Here is a 24,312-nt window from a genome sequence, read left to right on the forward strand (position 1 = left end):
TCTTCTTTTAGTCACTCATATTTAAGTCAACTCTTTAATCAACTCATCAACCTTTTGTATTTTTACATTGATTTTCCTTTCTCTATTTGCCTTATGTCTCTCCTTTCTTTTCCTATTTTTCCTTCTCTTTGTACTATCTATTCCTGTAAAGTCCTAAGAAAGTGAGTGGTAATTCTGCCAAATATGTATAGGTCCCACATGTTAGAAATGTTTGTGATCAAAATAATCCAAGGATTACTTTGCACAATGCAGGTGTACATACGCTGAGATTAAATTACACACAGGTGGTGTCTATTTAGTGATTAGGTGAATTCTGAAGACAATTGGTTCCACAGGATATTAGTTAGAGGAATTAGAGTAAAAATCACATCTACACCAACATACAAAAGAGAAAATAAATTATTGATCTCATTTGGAAGGGAATGGTAGACATAGCATAGTATTGAGATTATTAAAGTGTGTGACATTTGTTTTTGTTTATACCTTTATCACTTAAAAATGAGCTGATCTGGTACTTGAAGTAATTTATACTGACGTACGTGTCCTTTAGTGACATGTTTTCGGATTGCGCAGGAAACCCTTCCACAATCCCACTAAGAGATGTGTCCTAGTTTGCACGGGTTAGTTTTGAAAACACAAGATCAACTATCAGAGTTGGTCTTCCCTCGAACGCAGGTGTCCTTCGAAGTCCCTCGGTACTCTTCAAGTTCTACCTAATGTATTGTTTGAATCTTTAGATGAAGGAGTCAGACTTAGTCCTTCTTGTCTTTACAGGGTCCTCACAATGGGAGGCCTTGTTTTTTTATTAAAAGCAATGTAATACAGATAAATGTGTGTGATATATGTAAAATAAAATAAAATAAAATTACATATAAAATCTCCTTCAAATAATCAAACAGTATTAGAATAAGTAAAAGTAATTAAAATGCAAAGATAATAACAAACCAAGAAACACTTGTAGAGTGTTTCTTGGTTTGTTATTATCTTTGCATTTTAATTACTTTTACTTATTCTAATACTGTTTGATTATTTGAACAGTTGGAATTCGACAGTTGGAATTCGCTATAGAGTTTGGCCCCTTTCGGCTTTTTCGACATCCAACATCAAATTTCATCCTCCAAACATTTCTCATCTGCGACCCTCAGAGTGCTACTCTAAGATGTTTGTTCTTCATCTTTAAAGGTTAACAATTCTATATATGGTTATACTGTATGGTTGCAGTTAACTCCCTGGAGCTGAAAAGCTGTGGTTACATACGACTGAAACCTTCTCTCGCCTTCGAATCTGCGACAGCGAGAGTTGAAACACTTCATTTGCATATTTCACCCGTGAATGCTATAATTCGGCATAAGCAAATCTTGATGTGAGTAAATGTCACAGTGGGCTTTTAAGATTTCTCTGTGAGAAACAATCATCTAAGTTTACAGTCAAAATAAGCAATATTAATCTTATCAATTCTTTTATAGGAGAATACAATAATATAAGAAAAAGGAAAGCGATTCAGAGTTCTCCTGAACTTCTGAAAATAAAACTTTACGCATTATAATCTTCCTTTCTTTTGGAATCTTCTTCCAGCTGTCTAGGTACAGCGTCTGATCCCTCGTTGTCTTCTTTTAGTCACTCATATTTAAGTCAACTCTTTAACCAACTCATCAACCTTTTGTATTTTTACATTGATTTTCCTTTCTCTATTTGCCTTATGTCTCTCCTTTCTTTTCCTATTTTTCCTTCTCATTGTACTATCTATTCCTGTAAAGTCTTAAGAAAGTGAGTGGTAAAGATGGTAGTGAGAAGAGGAAACGCATGATGACCATGAAAATAAAGCATGAAATTGTCGATAAATATGAGCGTGGTGCCCGCGGGAGTGATCTAGCATGCATGTATGATCACAGTAAATCCACAATATGTACCATCCTAAAGCAGAAGGATGCTATCAAGAACGTAAATCCTTCCAAGGGCGTGACGATTATATCGAAGTTACGTTCAAATATAAATGATGAGATGGAGAGGCTTCTGTTGTTGTGGATAAAGGGGAAGCAGATACCATTACCGAGACGATCATCTGTGAGAAGGCCAGTTTAATCTATGATGATTTGAAGCATCATTTGTGTATGTCTCTATAGCAATTAAAAACATGTTTTTTCCATTGCTATTAGCACCAATAAGGGAGTGTATTAGAGGGCCAGAACGGATTATTAATTTTTCTGTCACATCTTATTGGACGACAAAATGATTTGAGATAGAAGCACCTCGAGTCATGATCTCGGTCCTGGAATGGATAATCCGTGTATCTCAGGGTATTAATGGATGGAAAATGGATTGTTGTTAAGAATCTTCCAACTCTATCCTGTGCCTGACAGGATTTTACAACACACTCTTTGCGCCAATGACTTGGAATGACTGATTTTGTGAGTCTAATGAAGTATTTCAGAGGGCACAGCTTTGCACAACCAGGTAAAGTTAAAGAGTATGGCTCAGTTGCAGTGCTATCATTACGATAAAACATTGCCACAGAGTATGATCTGAGGGAAAAAACCAGACAGCATAAATGTATAAGTAAAACTTATGACTCTTACTGCAGTGCTTCATCTGCTCTAATTAGCAAGTGTAGAAAACAACTAAAGTGTGTAAACTTGTATGGACTTGCACAGATAATGTGAAAGCTGATATACATTCACTGGCAACTTTAACAAACTTACATGTGCACCTATTCTTCCATGAAATTATCAAATCTGCTAATTGTATAACATTAGTTTGTATAACATACTGTTTGCATAACAATGCAAACAGTAATGCACTTAACATGGAGGTTGAGTTAATGTTCACATTAAACAGTAGAATGCAAAAAATGTGATCTCATTGACTTTGGTTGTTGGTGCTGATTTCTCTAAAGTTTTCACTGCAATACCTTGAAGATAATATTTAAATACTATGAAAAACAAAAATAACTAATAAGCCTTTGTGAGTCAAAACAACCTACTGTATGCCAAGGTCATAGTCATTAAGATCATGGTTTTGTGAACATTACCTAAAGCTCTCACCTATTTAAGTATTTTTTTTCTCATTGCACAGATGCTACATGTGTGTGTTTGTGTGTTTTGAAAGTTTGCATTACCCATTCTGATCCTGATGCAGTTCAATTATGTGGCAGGAAGCATACGGTGGCTGTAATCCATTATACACATTAAGTGCCTCCTGAAGTGCTACAATGGTTGTGTCATGCTGAAGAAGATATAAACACACAACAATAATTATTGTTTGTGTATTTTGTGTTATGCAGGATTATGAAATAGTTAGCAATCCTAAAATGTTCTCAGCAAGCATATGGTTGTTTTGCAAATATTTACAAACTGTATCATTTTACCAAGTAGATATATGTTGTACCTTATTACATCTCATTGTCTAATAACCACATGAAAAAGGACAGAATGATTCATACTAAAAAGCATAAATTAATTTGGCATGTACAGTGATGGTATTAACAAGGTGCTTTCTTGGTATGACACAGTGAAACTGTATTAACAAGTCTTACATGTATTAAGTACTACAAAGAGAGTGAATAAATGGAAACAAATGAAAAAGAAAACAGGAACTGACTCACCGCAGAATACATGATCATCTTCAGCTGCTGATTTAAATTTAAACAGGTAGCAGCATAGAGGTTCTTAATAACCTGACCCAGCAAGACACCTAAGACAAAAAATACTAGATGATAGTGATGTGCAACAGCGATGTAATTCCTATTCGATTCGACACCAAGTAATACCCAGGCTGGTATTGCCGATACTGATACCAATACTTTTTACATATTTTGTTTAGTGTGATATGACAACAAGTTTAAAGTAAAGTAAAAAAAAGTAGGCTGTAGGTTTACCAATTCCATATAATAGCTGCATAATGACAAGACAATAAACTACTCTCATATTATATAATTATAAAGAAAATCAACCTATAAAACAGGTTGAAATAAAACACAAATTACACACAAATAAAAAAAATTGACTCTTAACCTTGTCACAAAATATTCCATATCCACTTTTTGCTGTTCTTAACAACAAATGTAAATCAGGCACCCTTGAAAATCAGTACCTCAATTTTTTTTTAAATAAACATAATAAACATTTTTACAATAAACAAACATTTGTTCTGAAACAAAATATTCTATATCCACTTTTTGTTGTTCTTTACAACACATGTAAATCAGGCACCCCTGAAAACCGTTAACTCAAAATGTTTTCACAAAACATTCATGTTTACAAAAAAATAAATAGAAATAGGCTCCCCTGAAAATGTTAAACCTGAGCCTGTTCTGAAAACTGTCCTTATTCACAGGTTTTTGTTTAGGAATAAGAGCATGTTTACAGTTTTCCCCTTGAGCCTGTTCCGTTTTTTGCTCACTACCTCGAATCGTAGCGGGAAAATAAAGGGGTGCAGTCACAGAGCCACAGTGCACACACACCTGACCGGCGGAAGGAGAAGTAGTTCCTTCCCCTAACCGGATATAATTAGACTTTTCTGGTGACAGCAAGTTACTTATGATAACATAAACACTCACTCCAAATTACTGAGTTTAAATATCAATCTTTTTATATGAGAATCGATGCTAGAGCAGGAGACGTTGGGATCGTAAATATCGATACTTTAGTATCGATCCGCACATCACTTCTAGATGAATGCTAACTGTCCAAACTGTCTTTACTTAGACAGACCTAAAAGTACTTGAAAGATTTATTTTGTCATTCATTTTGTATATTATATTTTTCATTTGTACAGTTCAAACTGCAGGAACCACAGTGTCACTGATGCAAAACACCATTCTCACAAAGCAATGTACAAAGCATGCTATGTAAGCATTTTGCTTAGCATCAGTGATCATCAGTGGATCAGTGTTCGTCTTCTTGACCTAGCAAAAGAATGAGGCTCTATTGGGTTTCTCAGACACCAAAAATGCATCTTTGGTAATCCAACACAGTTGTCCACAATATTTAAGATTTCTTGGCTTACACTCATAAAGTCACTTAATTTTTTTTTCCAACACCTGATTTTTAAACATTAACAACTGTTCACTACCATCCTTCAGTTTTCTGTAGTTGTGCTCTGTAGTAGCATGCGCACCAAAATTGCAAAGCTGCAAAAAGCTGAAAAATGTACACATCAGGAGAGGGATATAAAAATATTTCCAAAAATATAAACAAGCACTCATTAAGAAGTGGAACATGCTAAGCACCAACATACATCTGGCCTGTATGGGTGCAAGAAAAAAGCCACTTCTCAAATTTCCAACTGGAGTGATGTATGAAGTTTGTACAAAGACAACTAAAATATCAGAAAATATCAGATGAAATGGTGAAGTTAATGTAGAACTCTTTGGCATGAATAAAAACAAACAATCATCTCCAAAACACCAGCATAATGGTGAATCATAGTGGAGGTTTCTCATCTACAGGGAACCTGTCAAGATCAAGGGGTTGATGGATGTAAGCAAGTAATTGATTAATTCTATAGGTTACAAGGTGCTTCACAATAATCAAAACAGAGTAAAATCCACTGCTGAAACCAATTCAGATATATATTCTGGGGGCTTGCCATGTAGGGCATTGTATGTAAGAAACAGGATTTTAAAAATCTCAGCAGTGTTAATTTCGTCACCTATTTTTAATTTAGTCTTAGTCTTGTGCCAAATGTCCTTGTTAGTTTTAGTCATATTTAGTCATTCACATATCTTTTTTTGTTAGTCAAGTTTTAGTCGACTAAAAGTCTTTACAATTTTCTGACTAAAACTAGACTAAAATTAAGTCTTTTTTTAAAATAACACATTATTACTGAGATTATTACTGATAAACATTTCAGTAAAAAAAAGTGTTTCACATCTCAAACATTGGTTAAATGTCATAATTACCTGACAAAATACACTTGTTGGATGATGATTGTTGAATGCAAATGTTAAACGTGTCTGGTTTTCACTTTCTGATTTAGGAGACACATTCACAAATGATGAACCTGTTCTGAAGAGAATTTTATTTTAAACAACACAATTCAAAAGCTGGAGCCCAACAGACTCCGACTGACGACTTAAGTTACAAAGGGTTTTAAAACTGTTTTGGTTGCCTTGTGTCTCATGTTTCTGTTCAAATCAGAAATAAAATAAATATATAAAAGAATAGGCCACTTTACTGTGGGCCTAAAATACAACCTATTTACAGTCCGCGAATCACAAAAGTATCAGTGAGAAGACGTTTAAACAGTGCATACACTCGAACTTGACCGCACATCATATTTACTTTATTCATATTGCTTTTAATCGTAGACCGGTCATCGGGACATAAGCTGTCATGTACAATAAAAGAGCCTGTGCAGTGACAGGAAATATAATGTAACACAAAAAGCCTGACTAGACCAGGGGTGGACTTGTGCTCAGGATTTTTTTTTTTTTGAGGGCGAATTCTTTCTAAGCACACATTAAACAGCGCGAAGCCACGAACTCGTGCTGAATATTTTAAAGGCGTAACAGCTGATGAAAAAGCAGAGACAATTGTAGACGAAAATGAAGAGAGATTTTATCTTAGTTTTTATTTTATACAAAACATTTTCATGCATGTTAATTTAGTCTTAGTCAGCGTTTTTGGACAGTGGTGCAGTCTTGTCATCGTCTCGTCTTAGTCATGAAAAAAAAGGTTGTTGACGAACATATTTAGACTCGTCTCGTCTGACGTAATTAACACTAAATCTCAGTGGTGAATAATGAATAGAAGCCCATTTTTAATAGATTACAATTTCAAAACATGATGGGGACAATACTGTGGTGGGGCCAAGATTAAATTACATGGAGATTAAATACACTGTATTTTAAGATTAAAATACAGTGTAGAAATGCAAACATTTTACCTTTCTGTTTCATATTATCAGAATTTATGGAATCACATTACAGAGTCATGAGTAAAGCTCATAAATTTGTGAATAATAAAAATATCCTGATCTGACCTCCTTGTAGCCGGCATTTCTTCTCTCTTTTATAGACACCAAACAAGATCTGGTAACTAAAGTTTTTCAGCAACTCCAGTGTCTTCATCACATCTGGAGTCACCCAGGCTGGAGGGCGCAGGCCATGCTTCCTCTGTGTGCAGGAAAGTGAGAGTTACATTGCATGCGTGTGAGGGATGGAGGGCGGGAGGAAGAGAGAGAGAGACAGAGAGAGAGAGAGAGAGAGAGAGAGAGAGAGAGAGAGAGAGAGAGAGAGAGAGAGAATGAGAGAGAGAGAGCGAGAAAGAGAGAAAGAGAGAGAGAGAGAGAGAGAATAAGAAAGCGAGAGAGAGAAAGAATGAGAGAGAGAGAAAGAGAGAGAGAGCGAGAGAATGAGAAAGCGAGAGAAAGAATGAGAGAGAGAGAAAGAGAGAGAGAGCAAGAGAGAGGTAGAGCGCGCGAGAGAGAGAGAGAGAGAGAGAGAGAGAGAGAGAGAGCGAGACAGAGAGAGAGAGAGAGAGAGAGAATGAGAGAGAATGAGAGAGAATGAGAGAGAGAGAGAGAGACAGAGAGAGAGAAAGAGAGAGAGAGAGAGAGAGAATGAGAGAGCGAGACAGAGGAAGAGATAATGAGAGAGAGAGAGAGAGAGAGAGAGAGAGAGAGAGAGAGAGAGAGAGAGAGAGAGAGAGAAAGAATGAGAGAGCGAGACAAGAGAGAGAATGAGAGAGAATGAGAGAGAGAGAGAGAGAGAGAGGGAGAGAGAGAGCGAGAGAGAATGAGAGAGAGAGAATAGGCAACTAATTCACAATCTTATCCAGAAATATTTGGATATTGACAAAATATTGTTACTAAATTTAATTTAATTTAATTTAATTATGAATATGACAGCACTTTTGGCCATATACTTTACACTTCCTGTCATGGATGGAAGGCCAGTTTGGTCATTCTCTCTCATCAGCAAGGTCACTCAGCAAGCAGACCCTCCACACAAATGATGTTTATTTTTTCACTATTCTGTGTCACCTTTAAAGTCTGCTTAGAGACTGCTATGTGTGAAAATTCCTAGATCAAGATATTCTGAAATACTCAAACCAGCCCATCTAGTTCAAACTACAATGCCATGATCACAGCCACACTTTCACACTTTCTTCCTTCTGATATCTATCTTGGTATCTGTGTTTGTTTTGTTTTGTTTGTTTGCATTCTCTTGCTGCCCAATGATTGGCTGAATAGGTAACTGCAAGACTGTGTGGGTTTAACTGTACAATCTTCTTAATTAAATTTCTTAATACATTGAAAAAATTGTCCACTCCAAAAATATTGGAAATGCAAAGGCTTTTTTTCTTTTTGCTATAACTAAATCCATTTGAGTGTGAGATCAAAACAGTATATGAATATACTGTAAGGCAACAAATAAAAGTATAAGAATAAGAGGTGCTAGATCAGAATTCCATCTTTTATTTCCTGACACATACAGGACATGGCACCTTTGGAGGTGTGGCAGACCACCCAATGTTTTGGTAAGCAAAAGTATAGGTACCGCTAGTCCTAATGTAAAATTTTTATAGCTGTTTTTATGACTTCTGCATTGTTGAGTCAGTATAAACATTTTAGATTTTCAGACGTTACACTTCAACCAAAAAATTTAGTGTTATAGAAAATTATTGTACATCAGAAAAGAAAATATTACTGTTTATGGCTTAGAACTTTTTACTATTTATTTTTTTACAGTTAAACATTTATTTCCCTTATTTTTAATGCTTAAGGATTTCTGTGACAAAAACATACATTTGCTTAAGTTCTTTAACATGTTTTTTTTTCTTGTAAAGCATTACAGAATATACATTTGGCAGACTTCCATATCCAGATTTTTACAGCTAAGCAACTGAGGGATAAGGGCCTTGATCTGGGGCCCTGGAGTAGTAGATTGGTAGCCCTGGTATTCAAATTCACAACCTTCTGATCAGTAGTCCAACACCTTAACCACTGAGCTACCACATCCCCCTTACAACTAGATATTACTATTATTATAAGCACAAATAAACTACTCACAGAACCTCACCTCACAGTATAGTGTGTCATAGATACTCCATATCATCTCAATGGACGTTGTGTTCAGCCCAGTTTTATTCCGTACCATCTCCAGGAAATCCTACTCAGTAAAAAGCACAGCATTCAATACATTAATACATTGCAACACTACTATAATGTTATGCAATGCAACCAGCACTTCTATATGCTTAACATCTTAAGAAAAAAGCTTCTTAACTGGAATATCTGCAATATCATCATATACTTCCAACCTAATTGAGATAAGAACGATAGTCCTGGATTTTTATTTAATTACATAGCTAAATTAACTAGAAATAACACCACCACAGAAAAATGCACTGTCAATAGGCAACAGGAATGACAAATTATTTCAATGGTAAAATTCCAAACATCAGGCAATAAATTCAGGCTATAAAAAAAACTGACAATTTGATTGCTGAACATTTAGATAAAAATATTTATATCTCAAAACAGTGTACAGAATGTTTCACTCCCCTTCAAAAGAGCGATTTAATTTTAATAATTTCCTCTTCAAAATCAATTGCATACTGGGTCCCTTAGTTTGTTCACTAGATAATACTAGTAGCAACCAAGCCCCTTTTAAAAATAACCAATTCCTTCCTTACCACTGACTATATATCTAAATATTAATTATGCTTATTAAAAACCTGACCTCTACCCCTGTAGAGGTGAGGTTGGTACTATGCTAGGCTCTTCATCATTGTTCATCATTTGATGGCTTCAGCAGAAAGGAATTCATGTGAAAACTACGATGCATTCGAAAATCTTGCTTGATGCTCATGCAAAAACGATTGCACTTGAGTATACTGTACAGGTATATTGTATACTGAGTATATTGTACAGGTTTAAAAAGGAGTTTTAGAGACAAATTATAGGTTTTCTTATAATTTATTTTACTCTTGGGTCCTACTAATCTAATTTATGTTGGTTAAATTAAACCTGTACATTAAATATTCAGGCACAAAGTTCTCTGTTAATGAGTTTCATACTTGTTCTAGGTTATAAATTTAAAATAAATAATTTTGACAACAATGCAGGCATTAAAGGGAGAATTATTTTAAATAAGTAATCTGGAGAGAGATTCAAACTCACTTTGTAAGTCTTGGTCATATTTAGGTAAATTTCTGTTGTTTTTGTTTCATTCATGAGCACTTGGTAGCTTGGGCAGTTTGGAATAGGAAATGACAGCAGCTGGTAAACAAAAAAAAAAAAAGTCACAATTACTAGTGATCAATCGATGTTAGTGGTATTATATCTAAATTTTATTTTATTTTTTGCAGTAAGCAAATGTGGAGGGTGCGTAATCTTACCGCATCCTCGTGTTGGGGGACTGTGTGTATTGGTATAGGCTGCCAGGCCAAACCTGGATGAAACACCTGTGAGCCATTGGGTGGGTAAAGACCGGCAAGATTTGAGGCGGCACTCATCAGAGTGCGATCATGATCTGTGCTCCGTACAACAATCTATGCCACAGGAAGAAATCGGAATCAGCACCTAACATAGAAGGCTGACATTGAATAAGGGTCACACAGGCAAGGTATATGTCAAGGTATATCTGAAAACAAGGCAGTTTTCAGGTAATATAACCCATAGATCCAATAGAATGATCCAAGATGGCGGCGCGGCAGTAGCACGCAGCGGCCTCTCCGGATTCAATACGGTGCTATTTACATTTTCTAAGTTTTTATTTACGGTTTTTAGCCCGACCATTGCTTCTACATGGATGCCAGGCACAGCGGTGTTCATGTATACCACCATCAGGACCTAATAAAGTACAGAAATCGTGTAACAACCAACCTGCACGATGATGTACTGTATAGGCTACGTGACCTCGGCTTGCTGCGGAGACCAGGCCTCCAGTCCCCAGTACCGCCTGATACCAGAGACCAGGAGAGGGGACGCCGAAAGCGGTGCGCGAGGAAGCGGAAGCGCGGTAAGCGGGCGGGGGTCCGTGCTAGGCTAAAAACAAACCCTAGCCGGCCGGCTCTCCCGTCCATTCTACTAGCCAACGTTTGCTCCCTGGACAATAAACTGGACTACATCCGACTCGAACGCTCTACACGGAGAGAGATTAGAAACTGCTGCGTGTTTGTTTTCACGGAGACATGGCTCAGCGACAGAGTTCCGGACGCCGCCATTCAACTGGACGGGCTAACTTCATTTAGAGCTGACAGAAATGCAGCTCTGTGCGGTAAGACTCGCGGTGGTGGTGTGTGTGTTTATATCAACACGGATTGGTGCAAGAACTCTGTGCTTGTTTCTAGTTACTGCTCATCGTCAGTGGAGTTTGTGACTGTTAGATGCAGACCATTTTATTTACCACGGGAATTCACTACTGTTTACATTGTCGGAGTTTACATTCCTCCTAGCGGTAATGCTAAAGAGGCGCTAAGTGAGCTATACGGAGCTATTAGCGACCTACAGAATGTTCACCCTGACGGACTGTTTATCATCGCCGGAGATTTCAACCATGCAAATCTCAAGTCAGTGCTCCCTAAATTCCATCAACATGTGGACTTTGCTACGAGAGGTGAAAACACGCTGGATCTTGTTTACACAAACATTCCCGGCGCATACCGTGCGGAGCCCCGCCCCCACCTCGGCTACTCAGACCACATCACTGTTATGCTAATTCCAGCATACAGACCACTCGTCAGACGCTCAAAACCGGTTATGAAGCAAGTGAAAACCTGGCCAGCAGGTGCCACCTCTGCTCTTCAGGACTGCTTTGAGTGCACTGACTGGAATATCTTCAGGGAGGCTGCAACCAACGGTGACTCTGTCAACTTGGAGGAGTACGCGTCATCAGTGACCAGTTACATCGGCAAGTGCATTGATGACGTGACCATCTCCAAGACCATTACTACACGCTCCAACCAGAAGCCGTGGATGACTGCTAATGTGCGTGCTCTGCTGAGGACTAGAGACCTAGCCTTCAGAACAGGGGACAGGGCGGCCCTAAGAACAGCAAGGGCCAAACTGTCCCGAGCCATCAGAGAGGCAAAGTGCGCACACGCCCAGACTATCCACAGCCACTTCCAGGACAGCGGAGACACCCGGCGCATGTGGCAGGGCATACAGGCGATCACAAACTACAAGACAGCTTCACCTGCTTGTGATAGCGACGCCTCCCTCCCAGATGCGTTGAACGATTTCTACGCTCGGTTCGAGGTACAGAACAACGTAACGCAGAGGAAGTCCATCCCTCCCCCCGACGACCAGGTACTCTGTCTATCCACGGCCGACGTGAGGAGATCTCTATGCAGAGTTAACCCACGGAAGGCTGCTGGACCAGACAACATTCCTGGCAGGGTGCTCAGAGAATGTGCAGAACAGCTAGCGGATGTCTTTACGGACATCTTCAACATTTCCCTGAGCAGCGCCGTTGTTCCTACGTGCCTCAAAACTACCACCATCGTTCCTGTCCCAAAGAAGTCTACAGTGTCCTGCCTCAATGACTATCGTCCCGTTGCACTCACACCCATAGTTATGAAGTGCTTCGAGAAGCTCGTCATGAGGCACATCAAGACGCAGCTACCACCCTCACTGGACCCCCTACAGTTCGCGTATCGTCCAAACCGCTCCACAGACGATGCCATTGCCACAGCTCTCCACTTAGCCCTCACCCACCTGGACAATAAAGACACTTATGTACGAATGCTGTTCATAGACTTTAGTTCAGCATTCAATACAATCATCCCTCAGCACCTGATTGGGAAGCTGAGCCTGCTGGGACTAAACACCTCCCTCTGCAACTGGATCCTGGACTTCCTGACTGGGAGACCTCAGTCAGTCCGGATCGGGAACAGCATCTCCAGCACCACCACACTGAACACTGGAGCTCCTCAAGGCTGCGTGCTCAGTCCGCTGCTGTTCACTCTGCTGACTCACGACTGTGCAGCAACGCACAGATCGAATCATATTATCAAGTTCGCCGATGACACGACCGTGGTGGGTCTCATCAACAAGAACGACGAGTCAGCATACAAGGAGGAGGTGCAACAACTAACTGCCTGGTGTAGAGCCAACAACCTTTCTCTGAATGTGGATAAAACTAAAGAGATGGTTGTGGACTTCAGGAGAGCACGGAGTGACTACTCTCCGCTGAACATCGACGGATCATCTGTGGAGATCGTCAAGAGCACCAAATTTCTTGGTGTTCATCTAGCGGAGAACCTCACCTGGTCACTCCACACCAGCGCCATCACCAGGAAAGCCCAGCAGCGTCTCTACTTCCTACGAAGGCTGAGGAAGGCACATCTCCCTCCCCCCATCCTGACCATGTTCTACAGAGGGACCATTGAGAGCATCCTGAGCAGCTGCATCACTGTCTGGTTCGGGAACTGCACCATCTCAGAACGCAAGACCCTGCAGCGGATTGTGAGGACAGCGGAGAAGATCATTGGGGTCTCTCTTCCCTCTATCACAGACACTTACACCACACGCTGCATCCGCAAAGCCAACAGCATTGTGGATGACCCCACACACTCCTCACACACACTCTTCACCCACCTGCCATCTGGAAAAAGGTACCGAAGCATTCGGGCCCTCACGACCAGACTGTGTAACAGTTTCTTCCCACAAGCCATCAGACTTCTCAACAACTGAAATGTACTGTACTGAGCACAACATACACACACATCATCTGTATGGACTGCATAGACCCTCACAAAACACACACACTGACACAACATACTGTTTACATGCTGCTTACAATCCAGCAAACTGTTTACATGCTGTTTTGCACACCTTGTCTGCTGTTTTTTGCACAAACTGTCCCAACATTTCAGCCGTTTTTGCACATACTGTACAATATCTCAGCCATTTCGCACATACTATATTAACACATACAGTATTAACACTGGTCGGTCGGCGCTGTTTCTGTGACTGTTTACTATTTATTGTCTTTTGTGTACTGCATTTTTTGTACTTTTTGTATTGTCTTGTAACTTGTGTCTGCACTGTCATTGTCCTGCACTGTCTTGTCCTGCACTGTCTGGTCCTGCACTGTCTTTTGTCCTGCACTGTCTTGTCTGTCTTGTTTGTCTTGTCCTGCACTGTTTGCACCAGGTTGCACAGTTGCACTTTATGTGGCTAAGACTACTTACAAGTCTTTAGCCCTGTCTTTGTTTCTATGTAGCACCTTGATCCTGGAGAAACGTTGTCTCATTTCACTATGTACTGCAACAGCTATATATGGTTGAAATGACAATAAAAGCTTCTTGACTCTTGACTCTTGACTCTAGAAAGCATTGGTTGTATTTCAGTCAATTTAAACTGACAATTTATACTGTTGTCTAGGAAAAACATGAAAGCAAGACTAAAGTTTGCAAAAGAACACAGAGAGAAAGGCCAAGACTTCTGGAATAAAGTGCTTTGGACAGATGAGTCTAATATTGAATTATTGAAGACCATAACAGACAGCATACACCAAACAGTATTTCAGCAAAGAACCTCATACCAACTGTGAAACATGGAGGTGGAAGTGTTATGGGGATGATTTGAGGATGCTTTGCAGCAGGACCTGGCATATTATCACATAATGCACTTTGAATTCTACGTTGTATTAGAAGGTGCTTGAGGAACATGTGAAACCATCTGTCAAAAAACTGAAGCTGAAGTGGAACTGGACCTTGCAACATGACAAAAACATACCATTAAATACAATCACTCATTGAAAAGTAAAAAACAGAGAATTCTGGAACTTAATAATTAATGGGGTGTCTTAATTTTTTCACATGACTATACACATATATATATATATATATATATATATATGTATATATAAAATGTCTGGATATCCCAATAGGTGCACAAACAAGCTCTAATTAGGCCAGAATTCAGATATGAACAAATCACTCCTTTCCCACTGCTGTGTCTCCCAGTCAAACATTGCATTGATTAGTCTCACACAGAACCTAATGTTTTTTTTTTTAGTTTTTATTTATTTTTATGATTCACCATACCCACTCTGATCAAAAGAAGCAGCCTATTTGTTGGTACCTGAACAGCATTAAAGACTACAGCAGGGGCAGAGCTTTCACTTACAGTCCCAAAGTTATGGAACCAATTAGTCTTCAAGACTCAGACACTGTCCCAGTGTATACTGTAAGTCTAGGTTAATAGACCTAGGTTGTTAGGTAAATGAACAGATCTGGAGGGTTCATGGGCATAGAATTACACTTTCACTTTCATTCACTTACTCACTACTGTACACTCTTAATGCTACTTTACACTTAAATGGAACTTAAATAAACTTCACTAAAGTTAACGAACTTAACTGAAATTCTCCTAACTTAACTGAACTTAATTGCAACAATTTCTGTTTTCTTTACATTCATTTTCTTCATCGCTTTTCTCTTCACTTGTTTTTGCCTTTTTTGTCACTCTTTCCTCACTAACATCTGCCGGTCTTTTTAATAAAAACCCGTCCGGTCGGCATATCAGATGCGGTGTAGTCGCACAAGTTAAAATTTTTTTAACAGATCCAACGCTCAAAACGGATCCAAAAATTACGGATCCACAGATGGTCGTCACCTCACGCAGCCCCTTTGCGACTCTCCATAGGAAATGAATGACTTCCGGTTTATCGGCAGTCGTTTGTCGTGTGCAGTGGAAAAGCGGCTTTAACCGAGTGAGACGCGGGAAGCTGAGGTGGGGAAACAGAGCACACGTGGTTGTTGGGGTAGAGGTATCACCGTATATTGCCCCTAATATGCTGGGTACAAACAGAAATACTATGGAGTGTCAATTGTGACATGACAAATAAATTTAATGCTGCACCTCAGAAACAGGCAAGAATGAAAACAGACAATGAGTTCATTATATTAATTACCACAGACCTCAGAACGCATATAGTTTTCGCTCAGGAAACCTGTGTAGCGTTTTCTCAGAAACTGGCCCAGTTCAAATTGCTGCTGCATACCTTCCTGTACATTCACACAAGACAAAAAGGATATCAGCTATCCACGTAAGCAACCTAGCGAATACAACTACTTTATTATAGGTTTTCCTTGCAAAAGTATTCAGAACCATGAACTTCTTTTCACATTTTGTCATTTACATCCACAGACAAAATATTATTGGAATTTTCGTGACAGACCAACACAAAGTGGCACACAATTGTGAAGTGAAGGAAATTTATAAATGGTGCAATTACAGCTACAAGTCTTTTGGGCTATGTCTCTACAACATCTTGAAAGGTACATTTTTGCCAATTCTTCTTTAAAAAAATAGCTCAAGCTCAGTTCGATTGGATGGCGAGTGTCTGTGAACAGCAATTTTCAAGTCTCGCCACAGATTCTCTGTTGGATTTAGGTCTGGACTTTGACTGGGCCGTTCTAACACATGAATATGCTTTGATCTAAACCAATAGCTCTGGCTGTATGTTAGGGTCATTGTCCTGCTGGAAGGTGAAGCTCCGCACCAGTCTCAAGTGTTTTGCTGACTCTAACAGGTTTACATCTAAGATTGCCCTGTACTTGGCTCCATCCATCTTCCCATCAACTCTGACCAGCTTCCCTGCTGAATAAAAGCATCCCCACAACATGATGCTGCGACCATGTTTGACGGTGGGGATCAGGGTGTATTGAGGGTGATGTGCAGTGTTAGGTTTCCCCACACACAGCGTTTCGCATTTAGGCCAAAAGGTTAATCTATTGTATCATCTGACCAGAGAACTTTCTACCACGTTTGTGGTCTCCCCCACATTACTTGTCACAAACTGCAAAATGGACTTCTTGTGGATTTCTCCCAGCAATGGCTTTCTCCTTGCCACTCTTCCATAAAGAGCAGATTTGTGGAGTGCACGACTAATAGTTGTCCTGTGGACAGATTCTCCCACCTGAGCTGTGGATCTCTGCAGCTCCTCCAGAGTTACCATGGGCCTCTTGGCTGCTTCCATGATTTCCCAGACTGTCAGTTTAGGTGGACGGCCATGCATTACTAGGTTTGCAGTTGTGCCATACTCCATTTTCGGAAGATTAATTGTAAATCATGCTCCATGAGATGTTCAAGGTTTGGGATATTGTTTATAACCTAACTCTGCTTTACACTTTACCACAACTTTTCCCTGACCTGTCTGGTGTGTTCCTTGGTGTTCATGATGCTGTTTGTTCACTAATTTTCTCTAACAAACCTCTGAGGGCTTCACAGAACAGCTGTATTTATACTGAGATTAAATTACACACAGGTGGTGTCTATTTAGTGATTAGACTCTGAAGGCATTTGGTTTCACTGGATTTTAGTTTGGTAGGAAGCTGAATACAAATGCATGCCAGACTTTTCAAATAATTGTTTGTAAAACATTTTGGACACCATTTATCATTTACCTTCCACTTCACAATTATGTGCAACTTTGTGTTGATCTATTAAATAAAATCCCAATAAAATACATTTTTGTTTGTTTAAACGTCACAAAATGTGGAAAGGATGACATTTGCAAGGCACTGTAAGTCTTAACAATGTACAAAATACTACTGTACAGTTGTACTGTGTGTGTGTATGTAAAAGGTACCTGAGAAAGCTGTCCAAAACCCTGTGGCCATGCACTCTCCTGGTATGGGTCTGTTGGAAAGGCTTCGACAGGAGAACGGTCTCCATGGCGGTATAACTAAAGGGACAAGGACAAAAGTTATTAAAAAAAGATTCAACATTTTAGAATTTAGATTTTAAAAGATTAAAAGATTTTATGATTCCCTTTCATAATCTATTACTACAACCCCTTTTCAAAAGTTCTGGCACAGTAAAACCAATTTGTTTGTTTATGCAATACAATGATGACATAGGGGTTTAAGATTAAAGGATGCGTATCATATGACAGAATTTAAACTTTCTTAGTAAATATATATCATACATTTCATATATATCTGTACTTGTGTTTATCAACATAGGATATGATACATTTGGTGGCAGACCACACAATTTGTTTAGGTGAGAAAAAGCAAAAAAGATTATCTTAAATAACATAATATGAGCCTAATGGTTGCAATAACTGCTAGCAACACACTATCACACAATTGTGGCATTCTTCTATTATGATGTTTTTCTAGGCTTGTGCTGCATCTTTTTCAGCTGTTGTTGTTGTTGGTTTTTTTTTTTTTTTTTTTTTTTTTTTTTTTTTTTTTTTTGAGGGGTTAATCTTTTCAATCTCCTCTTATTTAAAAACAAGATCTGGTGGGTCTTGTTGTGGTTTGTTTATCGACTTGGCCAAACCTTTCCATTTTGTCCCTTTTTTGTATTGGCAGTGTGTTTTGGACCATTGTCTTACTGCATAATGAAATTTAATGCATTTCTCTGAAGATTAATAGTTGATTAATGGCCACACTTTTGGGAAATTTAGCATGTTCTATGAGCATGTTTTTGGGAGATGGAAGAAAACCTGAGAACCCAGAGGAACCCTGAGTACAAAAAGAAAAAGCAGTAAACCCAGTAAGCTCAAAATCAAACCATACATGTATACAATTAGTCTCTGGGAGGTCTTCTACAATATTATACCAAATGCATCTGTGAACTATGTAACATTTCATAATTAGAGCAACCTTAATATCAGGTATTCCTATCTAGAATATAGCAATATAAAGAAAATTTTAGGTGAATTTGCCCCAAAAACTGACAGTAAAATAGGCTAAAATTAAGTAGCCACACTAAGGGATGTACTTTACTATATTATGCTCATTGCATCTATGGAATGTATGTCATAATCAGAGCCACATGAAAAACATTTATTGGTGTCTATAAGAATTGTATTACTGTTTACATCCTCTTATTAGCACAATAGTCAATTACAGACTACCCACGGGTTGGCAATATATATCCTGTAGTGTATTGTATTGTCTGTCTGCACTGCCTCTTGTCTTGCACTGTTTGCACTAAGATGCACTTTATGTGGCTAGGACAACTTTCTTTTCAGTCCTTAGCCCTTTGTTTCGTGTAGCTCTATGTTGTTTCATGCAGCACCATGGAATATGTATGGTTGAAATGACACTAAATGCTTGACCTAACTGTAATATAGTCAGAAATTAGATTAAAATTTAGTGTGGTCACAATGTGCTAATTACGTGCTTTACTATAATTTGCTGATTGCATCTACTGTTGACAAAATGATCCAAATCAAGTGTGATTGTTTTATTTATTTCTTATTTCACACAGTGGAAATAAATAAATAAATAGTTTGCACATTTTTTTGTTTTAGATTAAGTGTCGATGTAAGTAAGAAATGTAATAAATAATTCCTACATTATGCATTAAAACACTTATAATATATAATTTATTATATATAAAAAATAGTACTATATTATATAATTTTACGTAATGCAACCTCAGGAAAAAAATAAGATACATTTGCTTATTTATATTATTAAAATGAATTTTTTATATTATATTATGAATCTTTTTGTGAATTTATGATCCTTTTGGTTTTCCATACCCGCTTCCCCGTCTGATGGCGACGTTGTAGCGTGAACGTGTGACGTCATGTGCTTACACAAAACTGAAAGCTACGGTTTGTTCAGCCATAGAATTTACCTTGATAAATTTAAAGGGACAGATTTAATGTTGTCTTATCGTTGGATTGGTGGCTACACGTTATAGAACAATACTGGGTAGCAGGGGCGGTTCTAGCCCTTCTTTAGGGTGGCTCCAGCCCCCTGTGTGTGATCTCAACCACCCTAAAACTATAAGTATAATTTTTACTTTCAAAAATAAAAATTAAAATGCAGGACGTGTCTTCGATAGGAAAGAAAATTATTTATCAGTTTGATCCAAGAGCGATTTTTTTACTTTGCTTTTACGCGCGTGCGTTGTAGTCTTTTAAAAGTGCGTCATGTCCGAACGGAGAAGCACAGGCACGCGCAGCGTGCACGCGCAGTCAGAGCTGGAGGCATTTATCTATAACGTTAATGTCACTATTCTTATTACCAGAGTTGTAGCACAAACAAAATATTAATGCAAACAATCCATTCAATACTAAATAAAAATAACATTTATTTATTTGGTCTTTGTCTTGTGAATATTAGTTTATTAATGACTACATTCATTAGACACACTGTTTGTAGAGAATGTACACACACATGAACTGATCTGATTCAAGACTGACATCATTACATCATACATAAAATTTTGGTGTCCACTTTTGCCATTAAATAATCCCATAACTTTTGGCTTACTATGTAGTCATATAATATATAATATAAAACCCCCTAAAGATGAAACCCCAGAACCGCTCCTGCTGGGTAGACATTTATTTAAGGTAAACAACACAGATCAGAACAGTAACATACTCACCACTGTGACCAATTTAACCTTACATTCTACTGTCAAATATCCGAAGACAAAAAACAAGATGCTAAAAATACACGATCCCATGTTTGCAATTACAGACGCATACAGTTACAGACATTAAGTTTAGAATGCCTCAAGAAAGTACACAGAAACTGTGACACGAAATAAGTAACGGGCTACGACGCTCTCTTTCGAGGTTGCCAGGTAATGAGTAACAACGCAATAACAGAACCAACATTTTCAGTAGTCGAGCAAACAACACCATAAACTACACCACTTTCAATGCCTGTTTTTTAACCTCTTAGAAAAAATGAATGCTATTTTTAAATATAATTTCAGGGATGTTTGGAATGAAAACATCATAGAATTGTTCAGAAAGAGTTTACCCAAATCTGTTACCCAGGTTGCCAGTGCCACTTTTTTATTTATTTATTTTATTTTATTCTATTTTTTAAATTTATTTATTTATTTATTTATTTATTTATTTTTTGGGGGGGTGTTAGAAAGAGAAAAAACGGGCTGACAATTACTCATTTACTCAATTACTCATCAATTGCTTTCGCCTCCTTTAGCAACATTACGCTGAAATAGAGCGTGCGGAGCGTAATGCAATCTTTCAGCAGTGATTCACCAAACCTCCCTTATTGCAGTCACACACATTTCTTCTGATTTTATTTTGTAGTAACGAGTAACGAAGATGTTTAGTGGAAATATAACGGAGTAAACGTCTACATTTTATCTAGGAAATGTAGTGGAGTAAAAGTGAAAGTTGACATAAATTTAAATAGCAAAGTAAAGTACAGATACGTGACATTTCTACTTAAGTACAGTAACGAGTATTTGTACTCCGTTACATTACAACACTGGTCAAGACTGAGCACAGGAACAAGACACCAGGTAATTCTACTACATCAGCAAGGTCCCTCCCAGGACAGAGCTCAGAGAAGACTATTGTTTTAGCACGTGATGTTCAAGCTCTTCTGAAGAAGCGCAAAGAAACACAATGTTGAGGAGAGTAGATGCAGTGGACCAAGGAAACATGATGCAGCAGATAAAAAACACAGCACGCTTACTCCCCTTTAATATCAGATGTCCAGCAGTGACATTAGCACAGAACTGGAGGAAGCCAGTATTACCCAGGTACACCATTCTACTGTCTGTAGATGTCTGGCCAGAAGTGGTCTTCATGGAAGTAGTGTGACCAAAAAGCCAGACTTTGTTGAAAACAAGGCTAAGAGACTCAACTATACACAAAACGATAAGAACTGGGAACAGAAAAACAGCAGCAAGTCTCTGGAGAGATTTCTGCAGATGAAGTTGGAGATCTGGTCAGGATTAATGGTGTCCTAAATGCTGAGAAATACAGACACCTACTTATCCATCATGCAGTACCATCAGGGAGGCATCTGATTGACACCAAATTTATTCTGCAGCAGGATGACATGTATTTATTCAAATTTATTCAGCAGCAAAACATGTCATTGAGAACTATCTTCAGGGTAGAGAAGAACATGGAGTCCTGGAAGTGATGGTTTGAGCTCCACAGATACCTGATCTTCTGTCTGGAAGAAAAAGAAAGCTCTAAGGCAGCCTCCATCTACAGAAGATCAGTGTTTTATGTTTAGAATAACCTACCTGCTGAGTTCCTTCAACAACTGTGTGTTAATGTACCTAGAAGAACTGATTCTGTTTTGCTGTCTAAGGCTCAGATCAAATCAATATTTATTTATTCTAAGAATTAAATTATTAACAATCCAGAAAGTACTTGCATTCTATTTCAATTTTGTTTCAGTGTAACTACAGAAAAATGGTTTGATGCTTGGATAACTATAGCAGTTATAATTAATTTATTTAAATTATGAAAGCCGGACTATATTAATCTGAAACATCACAGTATGAAGTGACCTCAGTATCTCCAGTGTACAGTGTGGCTCCTTCAGTCCATCAGAGAGCAGCTTCACTCCTGAATCCTGCAGTCCATTGGCACTCAGGTCTAGTTCTCACAGTCTGCATGAGTTTGAGCTGAGAACCGGAATTTACTTTAATAAATGTGTAGTCTGTGTTTTAACATTGCTCTGTTAACTTACTAACTTATCTCCAGTGATCCACAGACAATTATTTTCCTCCTCTCTATATCACATATACTGTACTACAGTATGACCTAGTTACCTCCTCAGTGCCATCAGAAAGGCATCGTTGTCAAGGGTAGTGAACCTTTCAATGTGCACTGCATGGGTGGTAAGGACCTTGAAGTGGAGACCCCATCTTTTCTCAGTCTGGCATCCTAGCTTGATTATGAAGGGCCCAAAACAGTCCATGCCTGTAAAGTCAAAAGCTGACTTGGAGTCTCAGAGGTGGAATCTGCCGGGTGGCTGCATGTGACCTCCACCGGCAGCATTCAAAGCAGGTGCACTGAGATTTCTACACTGCCTCCCGGCCTCTGAGGATCCAGATTTTCCTGCATATCTCCAGCTCCATGACCACTGTCTCAGGTCCAGGATGGTAGAGTGAAGTGTCATATTCTCTGAGAAATGGCTGAGTACTAGAGTGATTGGGTTCGAGCACGATAGGATGCTTAGCTGCACGATCCAGGAGTTAGGCTCGCCTTACTCGTCCCCTACCCAGATAAGGTGCTTCTCTGGGTCGAACTCTGGAGCAAGGCAGAACAGTCGGCTGTTAGAGCATTTTCTTGTTTAGCTCCCATACTCTGGAATAGTCTTCCTGATAGTGTTCGGGGCTCAGACACACTTTCCCAGTTTAAATGTAGATTAAAAACTCATCTCTTTAGTCAGGCGTACACATAATACATCCCATAATATTGTGCTCTATCACATCAGACCAAATGCTTTAAAACATCTAGTGCTTGCTAATATTATGAACAGCAGATATGTTAATACCTCTCCCAACCCAGTCTCACGGCAGTTCGTTCTACCCATACCAAAGCCTCCAGAGATTGTACCAGCTCCGATTGAGTTCTATGTCATGAAGATATTGGACCTTCACTGAGATGAGGCCAACCATGTGAGGATACATGATTGTCAGACTGTATATTTATAATCACACCCTCCAGTGTCACCTAAATGAGGATGAGGTTCCCTTATGAGTCTGGTTCCTCTCATCATTTCTTCTTTAATCTAAGGGAGTTTTTTCCTTGCCACAGTAACCTCAGATTTGTTCATTGGGAATAAATACAAACACATTTAAATATGTCTACAATTAACATAATTAATAATTTTTAAATTAATCATTAATAAACAATTCAAATTTGAATTTGAATCTCAGGATCTTGCTCAACAGCTTCTCCACATGTGATCTGCACCACAGCTCAGCCTGGCTATTGGGGCCAAATGCCTCCAAGATGTCGACGAGGATCTTATGTGTAAAGTGAACTTGTCAAAGGCTACTGTATCACCTCAGTGGATGTCAGGTGCATTCATGACCTTAGCTATTCTCCTGAGGGCTAGCTTATATGGGTGACCGAATCTCTCTGTCAGAGTTGTCATGGTGTCGGTTTAGGGAGAAGAAGAGTTGAGGTAAGAGCCAGTAAGAGCAAGAACCATGTAGGCTTCATCCAGGTGCAGATTGTCTATTAGGATCTGATGGTGGAAGAGCTCCATAGAATCAGAAGGTAGGAGGTTCTCGAGAGTGATCTTGACCCTGGTAAACTCCCTGGGGTTGTCTTTAACAAAGTCGTAGGTACTCTCTCTCTTAAGATACAAGGCAGAAGCTCTGTGCATGGGCGTTGTAGACTTAGGCCTCTCTAACTAACTTGTCGCTGCTACAGTATAAGGGGTGAGCTGCCCTGTCATGCTCGAAACTGTAAGCACTTTTCCCTGTTTATTTTATGTGTTTATTTAAAACAATCCTGAACAATTTTAGGTTGATGGTATCTAAGTCTGTTACCCAGTGAACCAGAGACTAAAGCACTTTTGTACGTCACTTTGGATTGTTTTTATAAGACCACTTTATCATACTTAATCATAAAAAGTTATTGGCAAA

At 38.7% G+C, this 24,312-nt stretch overlaps 1 protein-coding gene across 2 annotated transcripts; it reads right to left on the reverse strand.

Annotated features, from left to right (window-relative positions):
- Window positions 1-1,001: 1,001 nt before the first annotated feature.
- Window positions 1,002-20,728, reverse strand: LOC132845462 (lysosomal acid phosphatase-like). 2 transcript variants are annotated; one of them, XM_060869443.1, is made up of 10 exons: window positions 20,317-20,709; window positions 17,549-17,644; window positions 15,876-15,962; window positions 10,344-10,496; window positions 10,126-10,224; window positions 9,023-9,112; window positions 6,982-7,114; window positions 3,602-3,690; window positions 3,116-3,222; window positions 1,002-2,522 (listed from the first exon to the last, which is right to left on the reverse strand). In XM_060869443.1, the coding sequence occupies exons 1-10, from the start codon at window positions 20,395-20,397 to the stop codon at window positions 2,153-2,155; spliced, it is 1,305 nt and encodes a 434-aa protein (XP_060725426.1). In that variant the 5' UTR covers window positions 20,398-20,709; the 3' UTR covers window positions 1,002-2,152. The 2 variants fall into 2 exon arrangements, with proteins under 2 accessions (XP_060725426.1, XP_060725427.1); XM_060869444.1 differs by lacking the exons at window positions 10,126-10,224; window positions 10,344-10,496 and having other exon boundaries at window positions 20,317-20,728.
- Window positions 20,729-24,312: the final 3,584 nt, after the last annotated feature.

This window comes from Tachysurus vachellii, chromosome 5 (genome assembly GCF_030014155.1).
Source record: "Tachysurus vachellii isolate PV-2020 chromosome 5, HZAU_Pvac_v1, whole genome shotgun sequence".
Classification (NCBI taxonomy): Eukaryota; Metazoa; Chordata; class Actinopteri; order Siluriformes; family Bagridae; genus Tachysurus; species Tachysurus vachellii.

Bases quoted from the DNA above. Each gene is read 5' to 3' on its own strand.
- LOC132845462 (XM_060869443.1), bottom strand. From the start codon at position 20,397: ATGGGATCGTGTATTTTTAGCATCTTGTTTTTTGTCTTCGGATATTTG. The intron at 10,225-10,343 runs GTAAGATTACGC...TTTGTTTACCAG, and splicing joins TCCCCCAACACGAGGATGCG to CTGCTGTCATTTCCTATTCC. The intron at 9,113-10,125 runs GTGAGTTTGAAT...TTTACTGAGTAG, and splicing joins ATATGACCAAGACTTACAAA to GATTTCCTGGAGATGGTACG.